The sequence below is a fragment of the Marmota flaviventris genome, chromosome 1 (genome assembly GCF_047511675.1).
Source record: "Marmota flaviventris isolate mMarFla1 chromosome 1, mMarFla1.hap1, whole genome shotgun sequence".
In the NCBI taxonomy this organism is placed as follows: domain Eukaryota; kingdom Metazoa; phylum Chordata; class Mammalia; order Rodentia; family Sciuridae; genus Marmota; species Marmota flaviventris.
Window position 1 is genome coordinate 89,423,354 of NC_092498.1, and position 18,213 is coordinate 89,441,566.

Below are 18,213 nucleotides of genomic sequence, written 5' to 3' on the forward strand. Positions count from 1 at the left end.
AATATTCTTTATTCTTATTCATGTTTTTTTTTCCTACTTGATAGAGAGAGACATGCTAAAATTTTCCATCATGCTCATAGATTGGACGGGTTCATTCTACTTACTTTTTGGTTCTATGTTTTAAGATTCTGCTGTTAGGAGCATGGAGGTTCATGGTGGCTAAATTTTCCTATTGAAAATTTCCTTTTGTTTTTTCTGTAATTACTAGAGGTTTTACTAATGTTTTAATTCCAAAAATATTTTAATCTGAATATTTAAATTAAATAATTTAATACTTAGCTATATGGGCTTCTAAGTGGCTGATGAAAATGTGGCATATTTCTTTCCCAGGCTTTTCAATGACACTTTTGTGTCATGTGTCTCTTGAAATAGCACATAACTAATTAGAAGCAAAAATCTCATCTGAGCATCTCCATCTTTTAACTGCAAAATTAATTGATGTTTATAGCAGTACAATTTCATAGGACCAAGCTAATGGAGCCAACCTAGATGCCCTTTGACAGATGAATGGATAAAGAAAATGTGGTATATATACACAATAGAGTATTACTCAGCCATAAAGAAGAATGAATGGTATTGCTGGCAAATGGATGGAACTGAAGATTTCATGCTAGGTGAAATAAGCCAGATTCTGAAAAAGCAAAAGTCGAATGTTCTCTCTGATGTGCAGAAGCTAGTCCAAAATAAGAAAAAAGAAAGAAAAGTAAGGTGTGTGTGTGTGAGAAGCAATTCCACCCAAATAGAAGAAAGATAAATGGGGTAGAGGAGGGGATTGAAAGGGAGGGAGGAGGGGAGGGGTAGGGCTGAACAGTGTGATGACTTTGACCTCACTTTTCTGTGTGCATATATGAACACACCACAGTGAGTCTCACCATCTTGCGCATCCACAAGACACAGTGGGAGGAAAAAAACCAGTAAGTAAATAGCAGAAAGATCAGTGAGTAGTGGGAAAGGAGTGGGGGAGGGAGGAGGGGAGAGAAGGGGCAAGTACTGGGGACGGAATAAGAGCAAATTTCATTCCATGCTTTTACAATTATGCCAGAGTGAATATTAAAGTCGTGTAAAACTAAAAACACCCAATAAAATATTTATCTTATCATTACTCATATACTTGAATTCATTTGTCCTGTTACATTTTATACTTTCATTCTGCCACACTTTTTCTTTATTTCTTTTGTCCTCCTTCCTTTTCTTTTGAATTGGTCACTTAAATAGGAACAGGTGAGTGGCATTTAGTGCATTCTTCCTGTTGTGCAACAGGTCCATCTGTCTAGTTCTGGGACATTTTCCTCTCCTCTGTTGGGCATTGTCAACCCGTCCCTCCTCCCGTCCTCCACTCCTGGCAGTCTGTGATGCTTCACAGAAAAGGAACTATCTCAGATAATATGTGACCTTTTGTGCCTGGCTTCTTTTCCTTAGCCAAGTATGTTTGAAGTTCATTCACATTGTAGCAAATATCGATTATTTCATTCCCTTTTGTGGCAGAGTAATATTCCCTTGTATGGATAGATGACATTTTGTTTATCCACTCATGGATCAATGGACGTTTGGGTTGTTCCACCTTTTGCCTATCACAAATCATGCTGTGAACATCTACGTGCATGTGTTTATATGAGGCCTGATTTTCATTCCTCTGGGACTAGATACTTAGTAGTACTTAGCAGAATCAGATGGTAATGGTTGACTTTTTTATGAAGTTTTTTTTATTATTAGAGCATTATAGCTATGTATACCGTTGGGTTCATTTTGAAAAAATTACGCATGCATGGGATTTGATTTACTCCATTTCAGTCCGTGGTGCTCCCATTTAACTTCTGTTCTCCCCCACCCCCTTCTCCTTCTTCTACTCTGTTGATCTTCCTTTCACTCATTTGTTTGTTTATTTATTTTCCATCCGTGCTTTGTGCATGTACATAAGGGTGGAATTCACCGTGGTATATTTACACATGCACATAGAGTGATTTTGTTAAATTCCTTCTGCGTTTCCTTCCCTTTCCAGCCCCTCCTCTCTTCCTCCTGATCTCTTTCCTCTACTCCACGGATCTTTCCTGTGTCCTTATGATATTCAATCTTCTCCTTTCCCTGTTTTTTCCTTGATTTTGCTCTAGCTTCCACATATGAGAGAAAACATTCGACCCTTGATTTTCTGAATCTGGCTTATTTCACTTAGCATGATGTTCTCCAGTGCCATCCATTTACTGCCACATGCCATTATTTCATCCTTCTCTGTGACTGAGTAAAACTCCATTGTGTATAGTGACCACATTTTCTTAATCCATTCATCTGTTGATGGGCAATCGGGTTGATTCCGTAATTTGGCTACTGTGATTTGTGCTATCATAAATACTGAAGTGGCTGTATCAGGGCACTCTGCTGATTTAGTTCTTTTGGATATATACTGAGAAGTGAGATGGCTGGGTCATATGAAGGTTTCATTCCCAGTTTTTTGAGGAATCTCCATACTGCTTCCCAGAGTGGTTATGTAAGTCATTGTTGTGTATAGGTAATTGAACTGATTTGCAGTTCTCCCAACAATGTGAGTGTACCTTTCCCGGTACATCATCGCCAACATTTATTGTTGTTTGTATTCTCGATGATTGCCATTCTGACTGGAGTTAGATGAAATCTTTGTGTAGTTTTGATTTGCATTTCCCTGATTGCTAGAGATGTCAAACATTTTTTTTTTCATATTTGTTGGCAATTTTTGTTTCTTTAGAGAAGTGTCTCTTTTGTTCCTTCTCCTGGTATTGGCACACTGTTTGAAGGAATGCCAAACTGTTTTCTAGCAGCACTTTCTTGTGATTAACTGGTCTGTATTTTTTCTTTTCTTTTCTAATTTGGAAAATGTACATTATGTTTTTAGGGTCTTAGCAGTTATTTTTAAGATTTCGATTAGGATTAGTTGCTGTTGTAATTATTCCTGTTGTTTTTATTGTTATCTCATTATCATTCAGGTTTATTTAAGTGTCTAGAGTTTCTTTTCTCACCATTACTCCTATTGTAGGCTTTCCTTCTAAGTTCAATTTCCTTCTTCCTGAAATAATTAAGCCCTGTAGCAGTTCACTTGGTAAAGGTCTGTGAAAGTAAACTTCTTTTGTCTTTGCCCCCAAATGTCTCCCCTCTGTCCTTATTTTTAAGGATATGTTGGCTGGGAATTTCCAAGTTGCCTGTTATGCTTTCTCAGTTCGCTGATGATGTTATTTCATTGGTTTACAGCCTTTATTGTTGCTACTGAGGTCTGTTATGTAAGTCATTGTTGTTTATAGGTAATTGACCTTTTTGCTAAGATTTTTCTCATTCTCTTTGATATTCTGGTAGTTTCGATATGACTTGTGTAGATGTGTGTTTATTTTTACATGTCTCATTGAGGCTCCGTTTGTTTCTGTGAGGATTCTTGTCTGGAAAACTCTTAGCAATTTTGTTTTCAACCTTTTCTTTTCCAAAATCCTCTTTATCTGTCCTTCCTTGTAAATGTACATTGGGCTTCAGTATTTATGTATTTAGATATACACACATTTTTGATGATCGTTTGAAAGTGAAATTCGGGTATTATAGCATTTCACCTGCAAATATTTCAGCATGTGTTTTTTTGTGGACGAGAATATTCTCCTACACAATCACAGTATAATTGTGGCACCCAAAAAACTTCACGTTGATTCAGTAGCATCATCTAACACATAACCCATAACAAAATTCCTCCCAAACGTCCCCTAAGTGTTCTCGGACTTATTTTTTTTTTTTTTTTCAATCTAGGATCCATTCAGGGTTCACCCATTGTTTTAGTCGACTTGCATCTCAGGTCCATTTTAATCTCATATAGTTTCAGTTTTTTACCAAGAGTGTTAACTTATTGTCTGAGGATGCTTATATTCTAGATTTGCAGGTCTGTCTCCTTCCTAGGTTTACCTTAAGCACTTTCTGGGCAGAGATATGTGCTGCTGTGTCCTTCCCATCATGTCACACCAGGAGCTCCTAATGTCACTTTGTTTTATTCTTGGTAATACTAAGTAGGACCACTCATAAGGTGGTGAGGGTCAATGTCTTCATTGTCATACGATAATTTCCCCTTTGCACTTAGTAATTCATAACTTTCAAAATACCTTGTTCCTCAAACACCTTTCATCTAGTGGTATATATTGATGATCTTGTTCCATAAAGGATTAGATTGGTATAAAATGGTGACTTTTCCCATTTACCCTTCCTTCTACATTTGGTGATTGGCAGTGTTCTGTAGAGAAGGACTTTTCTGTTCTCTGTCTCTCGCACTCTCCCTCCATATTTCCTTCTCTCCTCCGAACGCAGAGGAACAGGGCCCTTCCTCCTGTCTGTGTCATGTTAAGAGCTGATGGGTTCCTGCTGAACCTTCAGGAGGGCAAGAGCTTGAAAGACCTTCCACAAGACCTTGACCAGGGCACGCCACTCCTTCAGAGTCCCTGTGTTCCATGGTGAGTAGAGACCTCAGGCTTTGCCCATGGTACAGACCAAGAACCTGAAACCCACAGAGGGTAAGTGACTTGCTCGAGGCCATGTAGAGAGGGGAGAGCAGGGACAAGAACCCACGTCTCCTAGTGGCACTTTTAATTTAGCCAAGAACTCAGTCACTCAGGAATTGAGTCCTGATCCTGTGTAGGCCTGAACACACTGCCCTAGCCCCGGCTTCTCTCTGTGGGGCACAGATCCGGCTTCTCTCTGTGGGGCGGAGACCTCAGAAAGAGCAGGGTGTCTGCTGCCTGGGCCCCAGGGACTTTCTAGACACACACTTTGACACACATCTCTGGGCCGTCTGCACAATTACACTTTGAAAGTGCATTTGAACCCCTTGATTCTTTTTGTCATTGTTGTTCATAATAGTGTTCACTCAAAGGCAAGAACATGCTTTTAAACTGACCTTCTAAACTCAAAGCTTACACCATAAAGGGACACATGAAAAGAACAATAAGCACAGTCTCCATGGGTAAATGTCACTTGAAGGCTCCTCCGGGGAGCTCTATGGGAAACAGGCACAAAGCTTCTAAGCTGCCCTCACAGCTGATGGATGGCCCTCTGGGTGGAAGTCTTGTGACCAGGGAGAGGCCCCGCTGTTCCCTCTGCGCTGGGAACATCATCCCCACCCTCTCCATCATGGCTCAGGGCCACCTGCCTGCCTTCAGGAGCCCAGGGAACAGTAGGGGTGGTTGCATTTTATCGCATGGAAGCTTCTGGGCAGGAGAAAGACATGCAAATAGGAGGAGAGAGGAAAGTGGAATATTTGAAGCCAGCGGCCTGACCCAGGGTCCTGGCTCTGTCACTTCTGAGTCGTGAGAACTTGTGTAAGTCACCAAGCTTCTGTGAGAGTCACTCGGGTGTCCAACACCCATTCATGGAACACTGGCCACAAGCTGGACCCCCGGGACCTGGGAGACCAAGAGAGTTCTTTCTTCCTCCATGGTGACAATTCTTACCAGGGGTTTTACTTGCTCCTCACTGCTGTAGCAGATTACCAGTGGCTTTACACTAGAATTTATTATCTCACAGTTCCAGAGGCTGACGTCTGAGATGGGTTCCACGGGATGAAGGAGCTGGCAGTCTGGCTGTGCTGGAGCCTTCTCACCCCTGACACCTGCCTGTCCTCCTCTGCCTGTGGCCAGTTCCTCTGCCTACAAAGCACAACACTCCTGTCTCTGCTATTATCATCACGTCTCTTTCTCTTCTGTGTCACATCTTCTGCCTTTTTCTTATATGGGTCTTCAGGACTCCATAGGTCCCTCCTGGAGGATCCAGGATGACCTTCCTCCCCATCACAAGATCCTCCACAATCCCATTTGCAAAATGGCTTTTGCCATGTGACATTTGCAGGCTATGGGGATTAGGACGTGTGTATCCTCGGGGGCCAGCCCACCACACCACGTCCTGTGCAGCTTATGTCTGTTCATCGTACACCTCTGGGTCTCCCCTGGGTGGGGAGATAAGCCTGCCTGATAACCCCACACAGATACTTGGAGGGTGAGTGAAGAAATGAGTCTCGACATGCTTTGGAGTTGAGAAGGAAGGAGGGAACATTCCAGGTAGGCTTTAGGGGATTAGTGTGAGCTTGTCAAGGACATTCTACATGGAGTGAGCAGCTTATGGAAAGGTATAGGGGCCTGGGCTCAGATACTCAGCATAGAAGAAAAGCAGGTAGAGTAGAGTGGCCCAGAGGGCGATGAGGCTGGGCAGTAGGTGGCCAGGTCATGGAGAGCCTTGGAGGATACCCTCATGGACTGGGTTTTATTTTACAAGGAAGCTGTATGTGTGGTAGTTATTGCCATTATCTTAGGAGTCATTGTTTGAGTTTACACCTGTGCTGCCATTAATTTGCTATGTAATCCTGGAAAAATTACTAAACCTCTGTGAGACGCTGAAATATCTGCTTCGTCAAGCTGTTCTGAGAAGGAGATGAATTCTGAGGTTTGCAAAGCACTTAGCAGAGTGCCTGGAATGGGGAAGGGAGCCAGAAGGGATTTGTTGTTGTTCTTATTTTCTTAATAAATATAATCATCATTGTTAATGGCAATGGTGGTGGTGATGGGGAACCCTTGGAGCATTGCAGCCAGGCTGCAGTGTCGTGGTCAGACGTGCTTCGTAGAAAGATGACCTGTGGAGCTCTGGGGGGCTGAGGGGTGAGCCACACTCGTGGTCAGAAGAGCAGCAAGGTGAAGATAATCCGGGTGAGAGATGAAGAGGCTGAGAGCATCGGTGGGTTTGAGGGAGACACTGGTGGACGTGGGGTGTCCATGAGCAGTCTTTGCCCCTGTTGTCCCCTGCCTGTATTAGAGGCCATCTAGTGCTGTTGCCTCTGTGCTCGCTTTTCTGACAGGGACACTGAGGCACAGCAAGGGGATGGTGCCTTGCCTTAGTCTCCAGATGAGACCATTCTGAAGGGACAGGTTAGGGGGCTCAGGTCCCCAGCCAAGTGTGGTGCAGAGGCTTCTGGTCACGTGCAGCTCAGTTCTTCCCCATGGCCATGGGCTCCCTCCCCCATGCCCCCACTCCTCCATGCCTTAACCCCTCTTTCCAGCCCATCCTCCTCCCACACCCCATCAAGAGCACCTGTAGACTCCTGGAGGTGTTGGACTGAGGGGATTTGGGGTTTTAAGGGAGGAAAATGGCAGGGCTAAGTGGTGAGGTCTAGTGGAGGGTGGGGCTGCCGGGGAGGGAGGTGGCCCGGGTTAAAACCGTCCAAGAAAGCAGGAGTCCAAAGCAGCATGTGCTCACGGGTTGAGGACTGGATGTCCTCTGTGGTCTTCCATTCACACCCTCCATACATCTTCAGGAGGAAACCGGTTCAATAGAGTGTACTGTGGCAAGACTCCGATTGTTACTTCAATCATCTCTTACCCGGCACGGATGTTGGAGGAAGAGATATTTCAATGCCACGTTCAAAAGAGCCGTCATTTTGAAACATAGTGAATGGCTTTCAGAGAGTGATGTAATGATGTAATGTTGTTATTTTTAATGGAGTCTTTAAAAAAAATTATTTTCCTTTAGTGTAGATGGATGCATGCTCCAGGACAAAAATAATCTAAGGGAGCGACCATACAGGTGGACCATGTTAAGGAAGCAACAGGTATAGACTCAAATTTACAAATCAGAATCACAGGTCAAATTTTCAGATAACAGAGGGATAGATACAGGGCAGGTTCCTTTAAATGTGTTGGTACATCTCAGAGGTCTCATACCTGGCAACTGACGACTTTGCAAGGACACTCGGGGAGAGAAAACAAACAAAAAGCTCATAGAGATTAGATGAAAAAAGTCTGTGCAATGATTACAAGAACTTGATCTCTTTGTGTGTCTCCCTGCAGTATTCATAGTGACATCAGTGAAATGTGTTGGCATTCAGGGCTTGGCAGGTGTCAAACGATGGAGCTGACTGTCCTATGTTGGCTGGTGTGGGTGCCTCTTTGTGAGAACACAGCATTGACAGGCACCTTGGAGGCCATTGGGTCAGGTGTCATGCACGTGGAGCCTGTGCTGAGAGAGGGGAAGCCACACTCTGGGTGACCGGGCCAGGGCTGGAAAGAACCCCCGCCACTGGACTCCCACCAGCATTCCTTCCAGTCTCCTCTACTGTTTGCATTTCTCTGTCACTCCCCAGCACATTGACCTTTTCTTTTTTCCAGGAAAAATCAACCACTGGCGTCTGACAAGGTGGATGATGACCTGGGTGCCCTGCAGCTTGGTAGGTGTGGCCAGTGCCTCTCTGCTGTGCCTATCAGAGTCCTCTCTGATTGCTCTGCCTGGGGTGGTGGGTGGTAGGTGCTCTCTCCTGGCTGGGGCGGGGCCCCCTGTCATGTCTCCTGGCCTCAGGAAGCAGGGGCAGGCTTCTCTCCTCTCTGTTGATGTCTTCTTTGGCTACTGACTTTCTCTCCTGGAGAAATCCTTTTGGGAAAGCTGGTCACTTCTGGGTGCAGGCTGGGGTTGGGGGACCAGGGGAGCCCCTTCTGCATTTGCAGTTTCTTTTAAGACCATTCAGAACCTACTGAGGTTTTCAGAAGACAGTTCATGGTTAAAATAAGAGTATTGCTCTGCCTGGAGAGGTTCATCCTTTTTAAAAATTTATAAACAAGGGGGAAGGAGACAGAGAGGGAAAGGGGAAGAAAGAGGGAATGAAATGGACCAAATTATCCTAGGCACATGCACGAAGATACCTCAATGCATCCCAATTTTACATGTAACAAGAAGGCATCAATTTAAATAGAAGTGCCTGGTGTGGTGGCGCACACCTGTAATCCCAGTGGCATGGGAGGCTAAGGCAGGAGAATCATGAGTTCAAAGCCAGCCTTAGCAACTTTGTGAGGCCCTAAGCAACTTGGCAAGACCCTGTCTCGAAATAAAAAATAAAAGAGCTGGGGATGTGGCTCAGGGGTAAAACACCCCTGGGTTCCATCCCTAGTACCAAAAATAAACAAAATAAATAGGAGGAAGACTATAGAGGAGAGGAAGGGAACAGGGGAGGGAGGAGAGAGGAAAAGAGGTAGTCCTGGGGATTGAAATGGAAAAAGCTGTGTTATATGCATTTGTGACTATGTCAAAATAAACCCCACTCTTGCGTATACCTATAATGCACTAAAAAGTTTATAGACGTACTATCGAGGTATGGAATACAAATACCCAGGTGTATAAGGTGCACACACCCTCAGCGTTCAACCCTGGGCATTTCTCGTGAGGATACATCTGCGCAACTGCCCTCTGAGATCGAGATAGGGAACTTTTTTTCCACTCTAGTTTTGAAGCAATTTTTTTCTCTCTCTGCAATTCTGTACCCTCCAAGATTGAGGGCTTGGCAAAAGCCACTGTAGAACTAAGGACAACGGGCCAAGGACTGGACGGGAAGGGATGGACTCCCGTGCTGTCGCCGCTTGCTCCCCTCCTGGAAGCCAGCCGGTTACCTACTGGGCCACTCTGGCTGACGAAAGCTGTTCTCACATGCTTTTCTTCTCCATTTTTTAAGCATTCCCTTTTAAGCTGCAGGAAGAGAGCAATGCCCCCGTCAGAAGTTCCTCGTGTGAGACGTGCGCCCGACAGTCTGCTTTGATCAAGTTGAAAGCCAGGGGCAGGCCTCTGAACTGTGCAGGCAGGGCTTTGTTTATTCTGCTTAACTCCCTTCAGAGGTAACGGAGCCTCTGAGTTTTAATCACCAGAAATGGCTGGTGGGGATCACTGGGGCCTACCCAGGAAGGGCACGTTTCTGAACCTGGCTGTGCAGAGTGAAGGATGGAGACAGGAAGCCCTGGCATTCAAAGCCTTCTGGGAGGTGCTGTGCTTGAAGATTTTCTGGTGAAAGCCACTCGTGTTTGGACACAAAGCAAAGCAGCTTCTGGCCTTCAGAACCCAGAGAGCATCTATTAGAAGGAAGGCCTTTAGCATTCTTAGAAGCCAGGTGTTTGAAGTGTGAGTGTGTGTGTGCACGTGTTTCCTGAGACAGGCAGACACCCTCTGCTACTGACTCAGCTAGAGGTATAGAAAAGGAAAAGGGAAAGAGACCAGTGGACCCCATCACTAAGAGAGTTGGTGGAGTTTTTTTTTTTTTTTTTTTTAAGTACTAGGGATTGAACCCAGGGGTATTAACCAGTGAGCCACATCCCTAGCTCTTTTTATTTTTTATTTTGAGACAGGGTCTCCCTAAGTTGCTGAGGCTGGTTTTGAACTTGTGATCCTCAGCCTTCCGAGCTGCTGGGATACAGGTGTGCCACTGCACCGGGCCCCACTAAGAGAGTTTATGGGAGACAGAAGAGTAGAGTTGGCTTGGGGGAAGGGGTTGCCACAGTGGTGTAGAAAAAAAGTGTTAAATTTGGTTACCAGCATGGCATCCCCTTCCCCACCCTGATGCATTTTTCTGTGGTTCAATTCAGTAAACTTTTGTTAGCAACTCCTGCCTGCCAGGGTGTGGGCGAGGCTCCACTGAGGGCAGACCCAGGTGAGCGAAGGACACTATGCCTTCTTGGAAGACAGAGTTGGGTGGGACCAAGGAGGAGAGGTGTCTTCTCACAGCAGTGCATGAAGCACATGAACAGTGTGCTCAGCTGCCTCAGCAGACATGGAAGCCAAGTCCTGTGGTGGGTTCTGGAAGTTTCCATAGTGAGGTGGCATTTAGATTGAACTTAAAGGATGGGCAAGGTCTTGCCACATAGGCAAGGGGCAGGAACCGCATGGGCAATAGCTTTTGGGGAGGGGGGGGGAGAGAGAGAGAGAGAGAGAGAGAGAGAGAGAAAGAGAAAATGAATGAATGGCTGGAAGAGAGTGACCTGGAGGGAAGTGGGTGGTTGGTGGGGACGAGGCTGGAGAAGACTGGGGAGGCAGAGAGGACTGTTTCTGTGCTAAAGGGGTGCACAGGAATTTGCTGGGCAGGAAGGAGTCTTTGAACATCTGTGCTGTGCCTTTAGGGCTCTATCTAATTTAGATATAGGATGGATTTTAGGGTAAGAAACCGCACACTGGAGACTGGAGAAGGGCTCTTGGGATACTCCAGAGATGTGATGAGGCCCCTATTCTTTCTGGGAAGACCTCTGGGTACTTCAGGGGTCTGTTCAAATACCATCTCTATGGGGCTCTTTGACCCTTTATGGCAGAATTCATTGTCTCACCCCTAAAACCTTGCACTCGTTCCTATTTCTGCACTTGACCCTGTTATGTTATAATTTGGCACTGTCTCCCTCCGGGCAGGGGTGGTGCTTCTTCGTCTCTGTACCTCCTCTGTCCCTCACAGAGTCATCCGAGAAGCACCCGAGACACTGATTCCCGTAGCATTGGAGGAAGGAAGGTGGAGGGCACACACAAGACATTCCGGAGGCAGAAAAATCCAGAGGCAGGAGCAATGCCGGGTGGGAGAGAGTTGCAGTTTCAGCCTGGGGCACTGGTGGAGGGCGATGGGGTCCTTTATCAAAACCAGAGCCTGGCAGATGGCTGAGTTTCTGATGTTGGATGCTTCTAGAACATATCTTGACCCACTAATATAGATGTCACATTCAAATTGCTCATACAGGAAAAGAGCTACGTAGCCCATTCTCTCTGTAGAATCCAAAGGATGAGCATCTTTCTCCTTGGTATCTTTGACTCCTACTTGAAATACCATATATATGTGTGTGTATATACATATATACATATCATATATATATACATATATCTATGTATACACATACACACAAAGAATTTTTATTTCATTTTTATTCCTCCACAGGGTAGATAAAACCATTGGTATGGGAAAACAAAAACCCTTGCTTCTTTCCTTTTCCACCAGACATTTATATGAGAACCTTAAAAATAGCATTTGCAAACCACTGGCATTTGCAGCTGGTTCAGTCGGCTTGGCCAACATGTCATTCCAGAGCGCTTTGTTTTTCCCTTGCACAGCGGTCTCGCCACATCTGGGCCTGAGGCCTTCTATGTGGTCCTGAACCCGCTCCCTGCACTGGGCCAGTTCTTCCCCGTAGAAGCCAACGGAGGCTGCCTGCCCCCTCCTGCCTGTGCTTCATGGAGTCGGCTTCCCTGGGCTCCCAGCCTCCACCCCGGACCACTCTTGGCCTAGGGAGAGCGTGTTTCAGACTGGGCCTCCTCCCTGACAACCCCAGACTAAACAGAAGCCTCCAAATAGGCTTACATACCACCGCTTCTGTGCCATCAGGAAGTAGCCTGGCCTGGTCACCACCAGGAGACCTTCTGGGCCTGGCAGTCACTAAGGTTACTCTGCCCCTTGTCTGGGGCCCCAGGTTCCCAGGGTGGAATTAATTACAGATCTCTGTTCTTCCAGCCAATGGTCTCCATGTCAACCTCTGCAAAATTCTGCCCATCAGCCTCCCTTCTCCCTCTTCCTTTCTTCCTGCTGATTTCTCTTTATCTTCACCAACCACTGTCTCTGGAACTTCTCTTCCTCCAGGAGCGACCATTGCTCAGGCTTTGCCGGTGTCTTTTTCGCTTGTGTTATGTATTCTCACACGTGTGCGGCACTATAGCTACATGGTATTGTGTGCCTTGCTGGGTCTCTGACTTTCTCCACTGGGCACCATGTTGTTAAGAGCCATTTCTGTTGCTGGGTGAAATGAAGACATCTGTTCTTTATTATTTCAAGTTCCTTTTATAAAGCTATGGTCACACAGGGGTTGGGGTTGTGGCTCAGTAGTAAAAGCACTTGCCTAGCACGTGTGAGGCCCTGAGCTTATCCCCAGCACGGCCAAAAAAAAGAATAAAAAAGCTATGGTCACAGGATAGCTTTTACAGAGATTCCCATTAAGATGGCGTCTCATTTAAATTCATCTTCTTATGTAAATTCCAGACCTTTTTTGGAGAGGCTGTACCAGGGATTGAACTCAGGGGCATTCGACCACTGAGCTACATCCCCAGCCCTATTTTGTATTTTATTTAGAGTCAGGGTCTCACAGAGTTGCTTAGCACCTCACGTTTGCTGAGGCTGGCTTTGAACTCTTGATCCTCCTGCTTCAGCCTCCCAAGCTGCTGGGATGACAGGCGTATGACACGGTGCCCAACCCAGACAACTTCTTTTTTTTTTCAGCCCAAAGGTAGAATCTGTCTCCTCATTCACCGAGTGTCAGGCATTTGCCTTGTGCTATGGCTAATTCTCCCCTATGGGAAATAAGGAGGCTATAGAGGAAGATATAAGCTATGTGTCCTGGGGATATTGACCTGTTGACACCCCCCACTCCACAATAGGCCCACTCTAGCTGCATGTGTAGGGGACTGCATTCACAGTGCCCAGCCTTGGTGGCCCCCAGGAGTGCATCCTCAGATCTGCCCTGCTCAGCTTCACCAGCACACTTGCCTTGGGATGGTTTCTCCCTGGGTCCCCTATCTGAGTGCTCTGGTAAATACAGTGGCAGTATTAGAAGGGCCGGTTTTTGGGGGCTGGGGGGAGGGCTCACCCAGCTAGAAATTTACAGGCTGGTGCTGCTGAAGACTTTGGCGGAGGCTCTCAGGGCCTCCGTTGCTCCAGCTGTAAGAGGACTATATCCGAAATCTGGCTTAGCATCTCTTCTGGCAGGAGATCCAGGACAGGTAGGAACCTAGGATGGCTGAATGGTTAGCAGTCGGCCTGGGTTTATATCCTGATATCCTGTCTCTGCCACTTCCCATCTGCCTGACTTGGGGTCAGTGACTCCCCAAAGTCTGTCGTTGGGGGTATTCATTTTATTATCTTGGGCTGAGGGTGCAGCTCAGGGGGAGAGGCTTGCCTGGTGTGCACGAGGCCCTGGATTTGATTCCTAGCACTTAAAAAAAAAAAAAAAAAAGCACGATTCTTTTATTGGGCCATTATAGGGGTTAGGTGACACAATCCAAGAGGCCAATAATGTAAAGCACAACAGTAATAAACTATGACTAGAGTTGTTTTTTCAGAAACGTTTCATTTTCTTTCCTAATTCTGTCCTCCTCGCGTTTTTCTCAGGGTGAGAGATGTGTGCATCGTGTCTGCTGTGGGTAGGAGTGCCTCTGGGCTAGGCTTTTTCTTGGCCGGGCTTGGTGGCTCGGATCCTAGGCACTCCATTCATGCTGTATCCCCACGTGGCATTTCCTAGTGGACCCGTTGCTAAGTATCACCCACCCGTCGTATCCTTGTGGCATAACCAGGGAGGGATCGTAACAAGGAACGAGGTCCCTCTTGATCTGCTTTCTTTCCTTCTGCTGAAGCCCTGAGGCCTCTAGCAGAGGCTGGAGGAGCCATCCTAATCCCCAAACCTTCTCTGGACTTGTCACACAGCACCATTGACTTTATGTTCTGTTCTCTGTGAGTCATGACGTGGTGTTTTTTTCTCCCCCACCCAGAGGATGTGGATGATACATTGATAAAGGAAGAAGTCATCCTGTCCCCAGCCCCATCAGTACTCAAGCTGCAAGTAGCATCAAAGCCAATTGACCTCTCTGTAGCAAAGGTAGGTGTCAACTTGGAAGTGTCAGGAGAGTTCCACGTTAAAATACATCCTGATATGGCTGCGGTGATTTTGATATTTTTGGTGCAGTCCTTCTCATTGTAATATCTTGATCATTGTTAAAATGGAAATTTGGGTGTGATGTAGAAGAAAACCTTACTCAAGGGTCAGGAAAATGGTTCAGGTCCTGTTGAGCTTCCCCTAGATGGAGAAGGGTGGGTTACGCCCTCCCCGTCCAAATACCACAGGACCCAGTTCCTTGTGTGGCTCAGAGCGGCTTTACCGCATCCCTAAAGGACACCCCCAGAGTGGGGTGGGATCAGGATAATTGTTCCCATGAGGTTGGCTCTGATCCCAAGCCAGCCTCCCACACTGGGCTCTGGCTGGGTTGCTATGAGGGAAGGACAAGGAGGGCAAATGATTCCTCAGCACTATCCAGGTTCACTCCTGGGGCCTCCTGAAGAGGTCAGTGGTCACAGGACACAGGGAGCCGGTCCCTGGCCTTAGCGCCTGCTCTGCAGGCTGTCCTGGACTCCCTGCTGTGCTCAGCCACCAGCATGATCTCACTGCTCCCCCTGGCCAGAGGCTGTCCTTCATGGGCCTTTCAGCCAGGATCCAGGAGGAAAAACAGACCCTCCTGGGGACACAGCTGGCTTCCTTCTCTTCCCATTTACTACAGATTGACTCAGCACACAGGTCACAAAGTACAGGGTTTTCCTAGAGGTTTGTCCTTTCCTTTCCCATCTCCCTCCTCTCTGCCTCCCTTCCTTTCCCTTCCCAGAGGATGGAGACACACTTCAGGAGCCCCAAAGCAAGGAGTGGGTGCTCTGGCCTTATAACCACAAGGCCAGAATTCTTTGCAGAGGGTACTCCCTTTTGGGGTCAGACCTAAAGATCATGTCCAAAAGCAATGAGAAAAGGGGAGGCCGACAGAGAAGGCGGCTCAGGGCCCACGGCCTCCACGGCAGGTAGAGCCCAGGATTGCAGGCTGTGGACTACACTGTGCTGAGCCTGAATCACTCTGTGGCTCAGATAATGGAGATGGAGGTTAGCCAGAAAATCCAAGTCCTTGTAGTTGCTAGGTTCTTGAGAAATGAGAGACGCAGTTTAAACACATGGGGGATTGTAGTTGGCACAAGAAAGGGAACTGGCCATGAAAGGCAAATTCATACATTCAATGTGTGTCATGGGCCCACGTTTGGTGACACAGAGGCTTCTGCCATAGAGATTTCCTTACACTCAAGGAAAGAAATAATCACCAATTCTAGTGGAAAGTATTTGGAGACTATAGAAAAAGCCTGACCTGAAAGTTGGCTCAGGGGTGTGTTGGAGAATCTACCTGTGGGTCCCTGAGGCTTCAGGGTCCCCTTGGATCTAAAACCATGGCCATGAGAGGGCGGTCCAACATGGGGGTGGGGAGGCTCTGCCTTCCCCTCTGAGGGTCTGACAGTGGAGAGGGGTGGGTCCTTCCTGGGCTCTGGACCATGGAGCTTGGGTTGATGGGAGGTGGACAGTGAGCTCAATATCATCTCGGAATCTAAAGACAGGACTCTGAAAAATGAACGGGCTGCTGCCTTTGGAGCCCCTTCTTGGGGGTGGTGGGGTGTTCAAGCAGAGTTCACTGAGGCTCACTCAGAGGTGGCCCTAAAGGGCTAGACAATAGATATTTTTTACTTTGCGTGACCCAGGGTCTTTGTTGCAAATACTCATCTCTGCTGTTGTAATGTAAAAGCAGCTGTAGACAAAATGTAAACAAATGAGCACCTCTGTGTATCAATAAAACTTCATTTACAAAAACATGGGGGCCAGATTTGGTTTGTGGGTTGTAGTTTGCCAACCCCGTACCACAGCACTGGTTCTCAGACCTGGCTGCAAAGTGGAATCACACGGAGGCAGTTTGAAAAGTACTGATAGTCGGGCAGGGGAGGTGGCTCGGCGTGGCATGTGGGGAGTTCTGGGTTTGATCCCCAGCATTACAAAAACAAAACCAAAATAAAAAAAACAAAGCTGCTGATACCAGAGTCCCTCACTCAGGAATTCAGACTTCATTGGAGGCAGGTGTGTCAACTTCTAGTCTTTCCTATAGAAGTTCAGAAGACTTCCAAGTCCCTTGCAAAATGAAAATCTTGTGTTTCAAGTCCTCTGTAAGGCACCTACGAAGATCTTGGCCCATGTCAGCACAGCCTTGTTTGGCTTACAAATGTGCAGAGGTGAGACCCTTAGGGCCGGGTTTCTCTTCCCTCAAATATGAGAAGAATGGGCTTGCAAAATAAAGGGAGCCCAGCTAGTGAAGGCACTGCCCTGCTATAATTTGAGTCCAGCTGAGCACCGAGCACTGCAGCAGTGTTTGCTTTTAAAACAACCAGTAAGACTTTCTCCTCTCCACAGGACATAAAGACCCTTCTGTTTGGTTCTTGCTTTTGCTGCTTCAATGAAGAATGGAAACTTCAGAGTTTTTCCTTCAGTGACACGGCTTCCTTAAAATATGGCATTGTGCAGAACAAGGCAGGTTGACCTTCGGGTTCTCAGGGGGCTTTCCGCTGGGTCACCATGGTCGGGATGGGGACATCCCCTAGCTGGGGAATGCCACAAGCCTTGGCTGGTTTATCCAGGGCTGGCCACTTCATGTTGGACAAGGTATCACTTGGTGCAGGAACTTCCCCGTGTGACTGGTGGGGTGAGAGCTGGAAATCCAGACCCTCTTCTTAGCAGTCATTCTAACCGAGCACCCACTTGCTAGGAGTGGTCCTGGGTGAGGGGGAGCAATAGGAGGCCCTCAGTCTGCTCTGGTGCACTGCAGGTGCTGTTGATGCTGCTCAGTTCCACAGACCCTTTTGGGAGGTGCTACAGGGGATTGAACTCAGGGGCACTCGGCCACTGAGCCACTTCCCCAGCCCTATTTTGTATTGTATTTAGAGACAGGGTCACTAAGTTGCTTAGTGCCTCACTTTTGCTGAGGCTGGCTTTGAACTCACGATCCTCCTGCCTCAGCCTCCTGAGCTGCTGGGATTACAGGTGTGCACCACAGCACCTGGAAATTTCATGTTACAGTATGGGAGGCGATAAAGTCACACCTGGAGTGCTGAGGTGACTCACAAGCTGAGCTCACATAAGCAGATGCTGCTGAAGGGGGCTCATTGCTAGCTGAGGTAGTCAGGAAAGACTTCCTGGAGGAGATGGCCTTTAGGATAGGTTTCAAGGGCTGGGTAGACAATTGTATAGCCTGTATACATTGAAGCATTTCCCTGGATGACAGGAAACCTATGGTGACACCTGTGGCTTCACACCTAGCTGGTTGTGAACAGCTAAGTTCCTCCCCTGGCACATTATAGACTAATCCCTCCTCTGGGGGGCCTTGTTACCCCCTCTCTGTGACTCAGGGTCAACATTGACTGCAGACAGTCACATGTTAGGGTCCTGTTTGTGAGGGAACAGAGCAGGGGGGGGCTTGAGCCCTGTAACTTGGGGCTGGGGGCTGGGGAGGTGGAGCAGAGCTCTGCCCTGGGCCCCTTGGCCTTGGTGGTAACACGCGCTTCTCTGCAGGGCGGCCCCTGTGGGGTTCTGGCGGCCGTCCAGGGCTGCGTGCTGCAGAAACTCCTGTTTGAAGGCGAGAGCGGAGCCCGCTGCGCGCGGTAAGTCAGGGTTCATTCTGGCAATAGCTTCCTTTCCCAAGGCTTCTCCGGAGCATCCAGAACAAACAAGCAAGGAAGCGTGTGTGTTCCCTGATATTTCCCGTCTCCTGGAGGTCACGACAGGAAGGGGTCACGGCAGTGAGCTAGCAGGGTGGTGCTGGCCGTGTTAAATGGACGTGCGGGCA

General features: G+C 47.3%; 1 protein-coding gene across 3 annotated transcripts in view; it reads left to right on the forward strand.

The window, feature by feature from the left end:
* Mindy4 (MINDY lysine 48 deubiquitinase 4) overlaps positions 1-18,213 on the forward strand; it is a 110,096-nt gene that overhangs the window by 46,573 nt on the left and 45,310 nt on the right. For 2 of the 3 annotated variants that reach the window (XM_027939717.2, XM_071608316.1), the window contains 4 exons: positions 8,142-8,200; positions 14,293-14,399; positions 16,785-16,901; positions 17,940-18,028. The exons of the other annotated variant lie outside the window; for it this stretch is intronic. In XM_027939717.2, the coding sequence (XP_027795518.2) occupies positions 8,142-8,200; positions 14,293-14,399; positions 16,785-16,901; positions 17,940-18,028 (372 nt within the window). The remainder of the gene's footprint in view (positions 1-8,141; positions 8,201-14,292; positions 14,400-16,784; positions 16,902-17,939; positions 18,029-18,213) is intronic. 3 annotated transcript variants of the gene reach the window in all.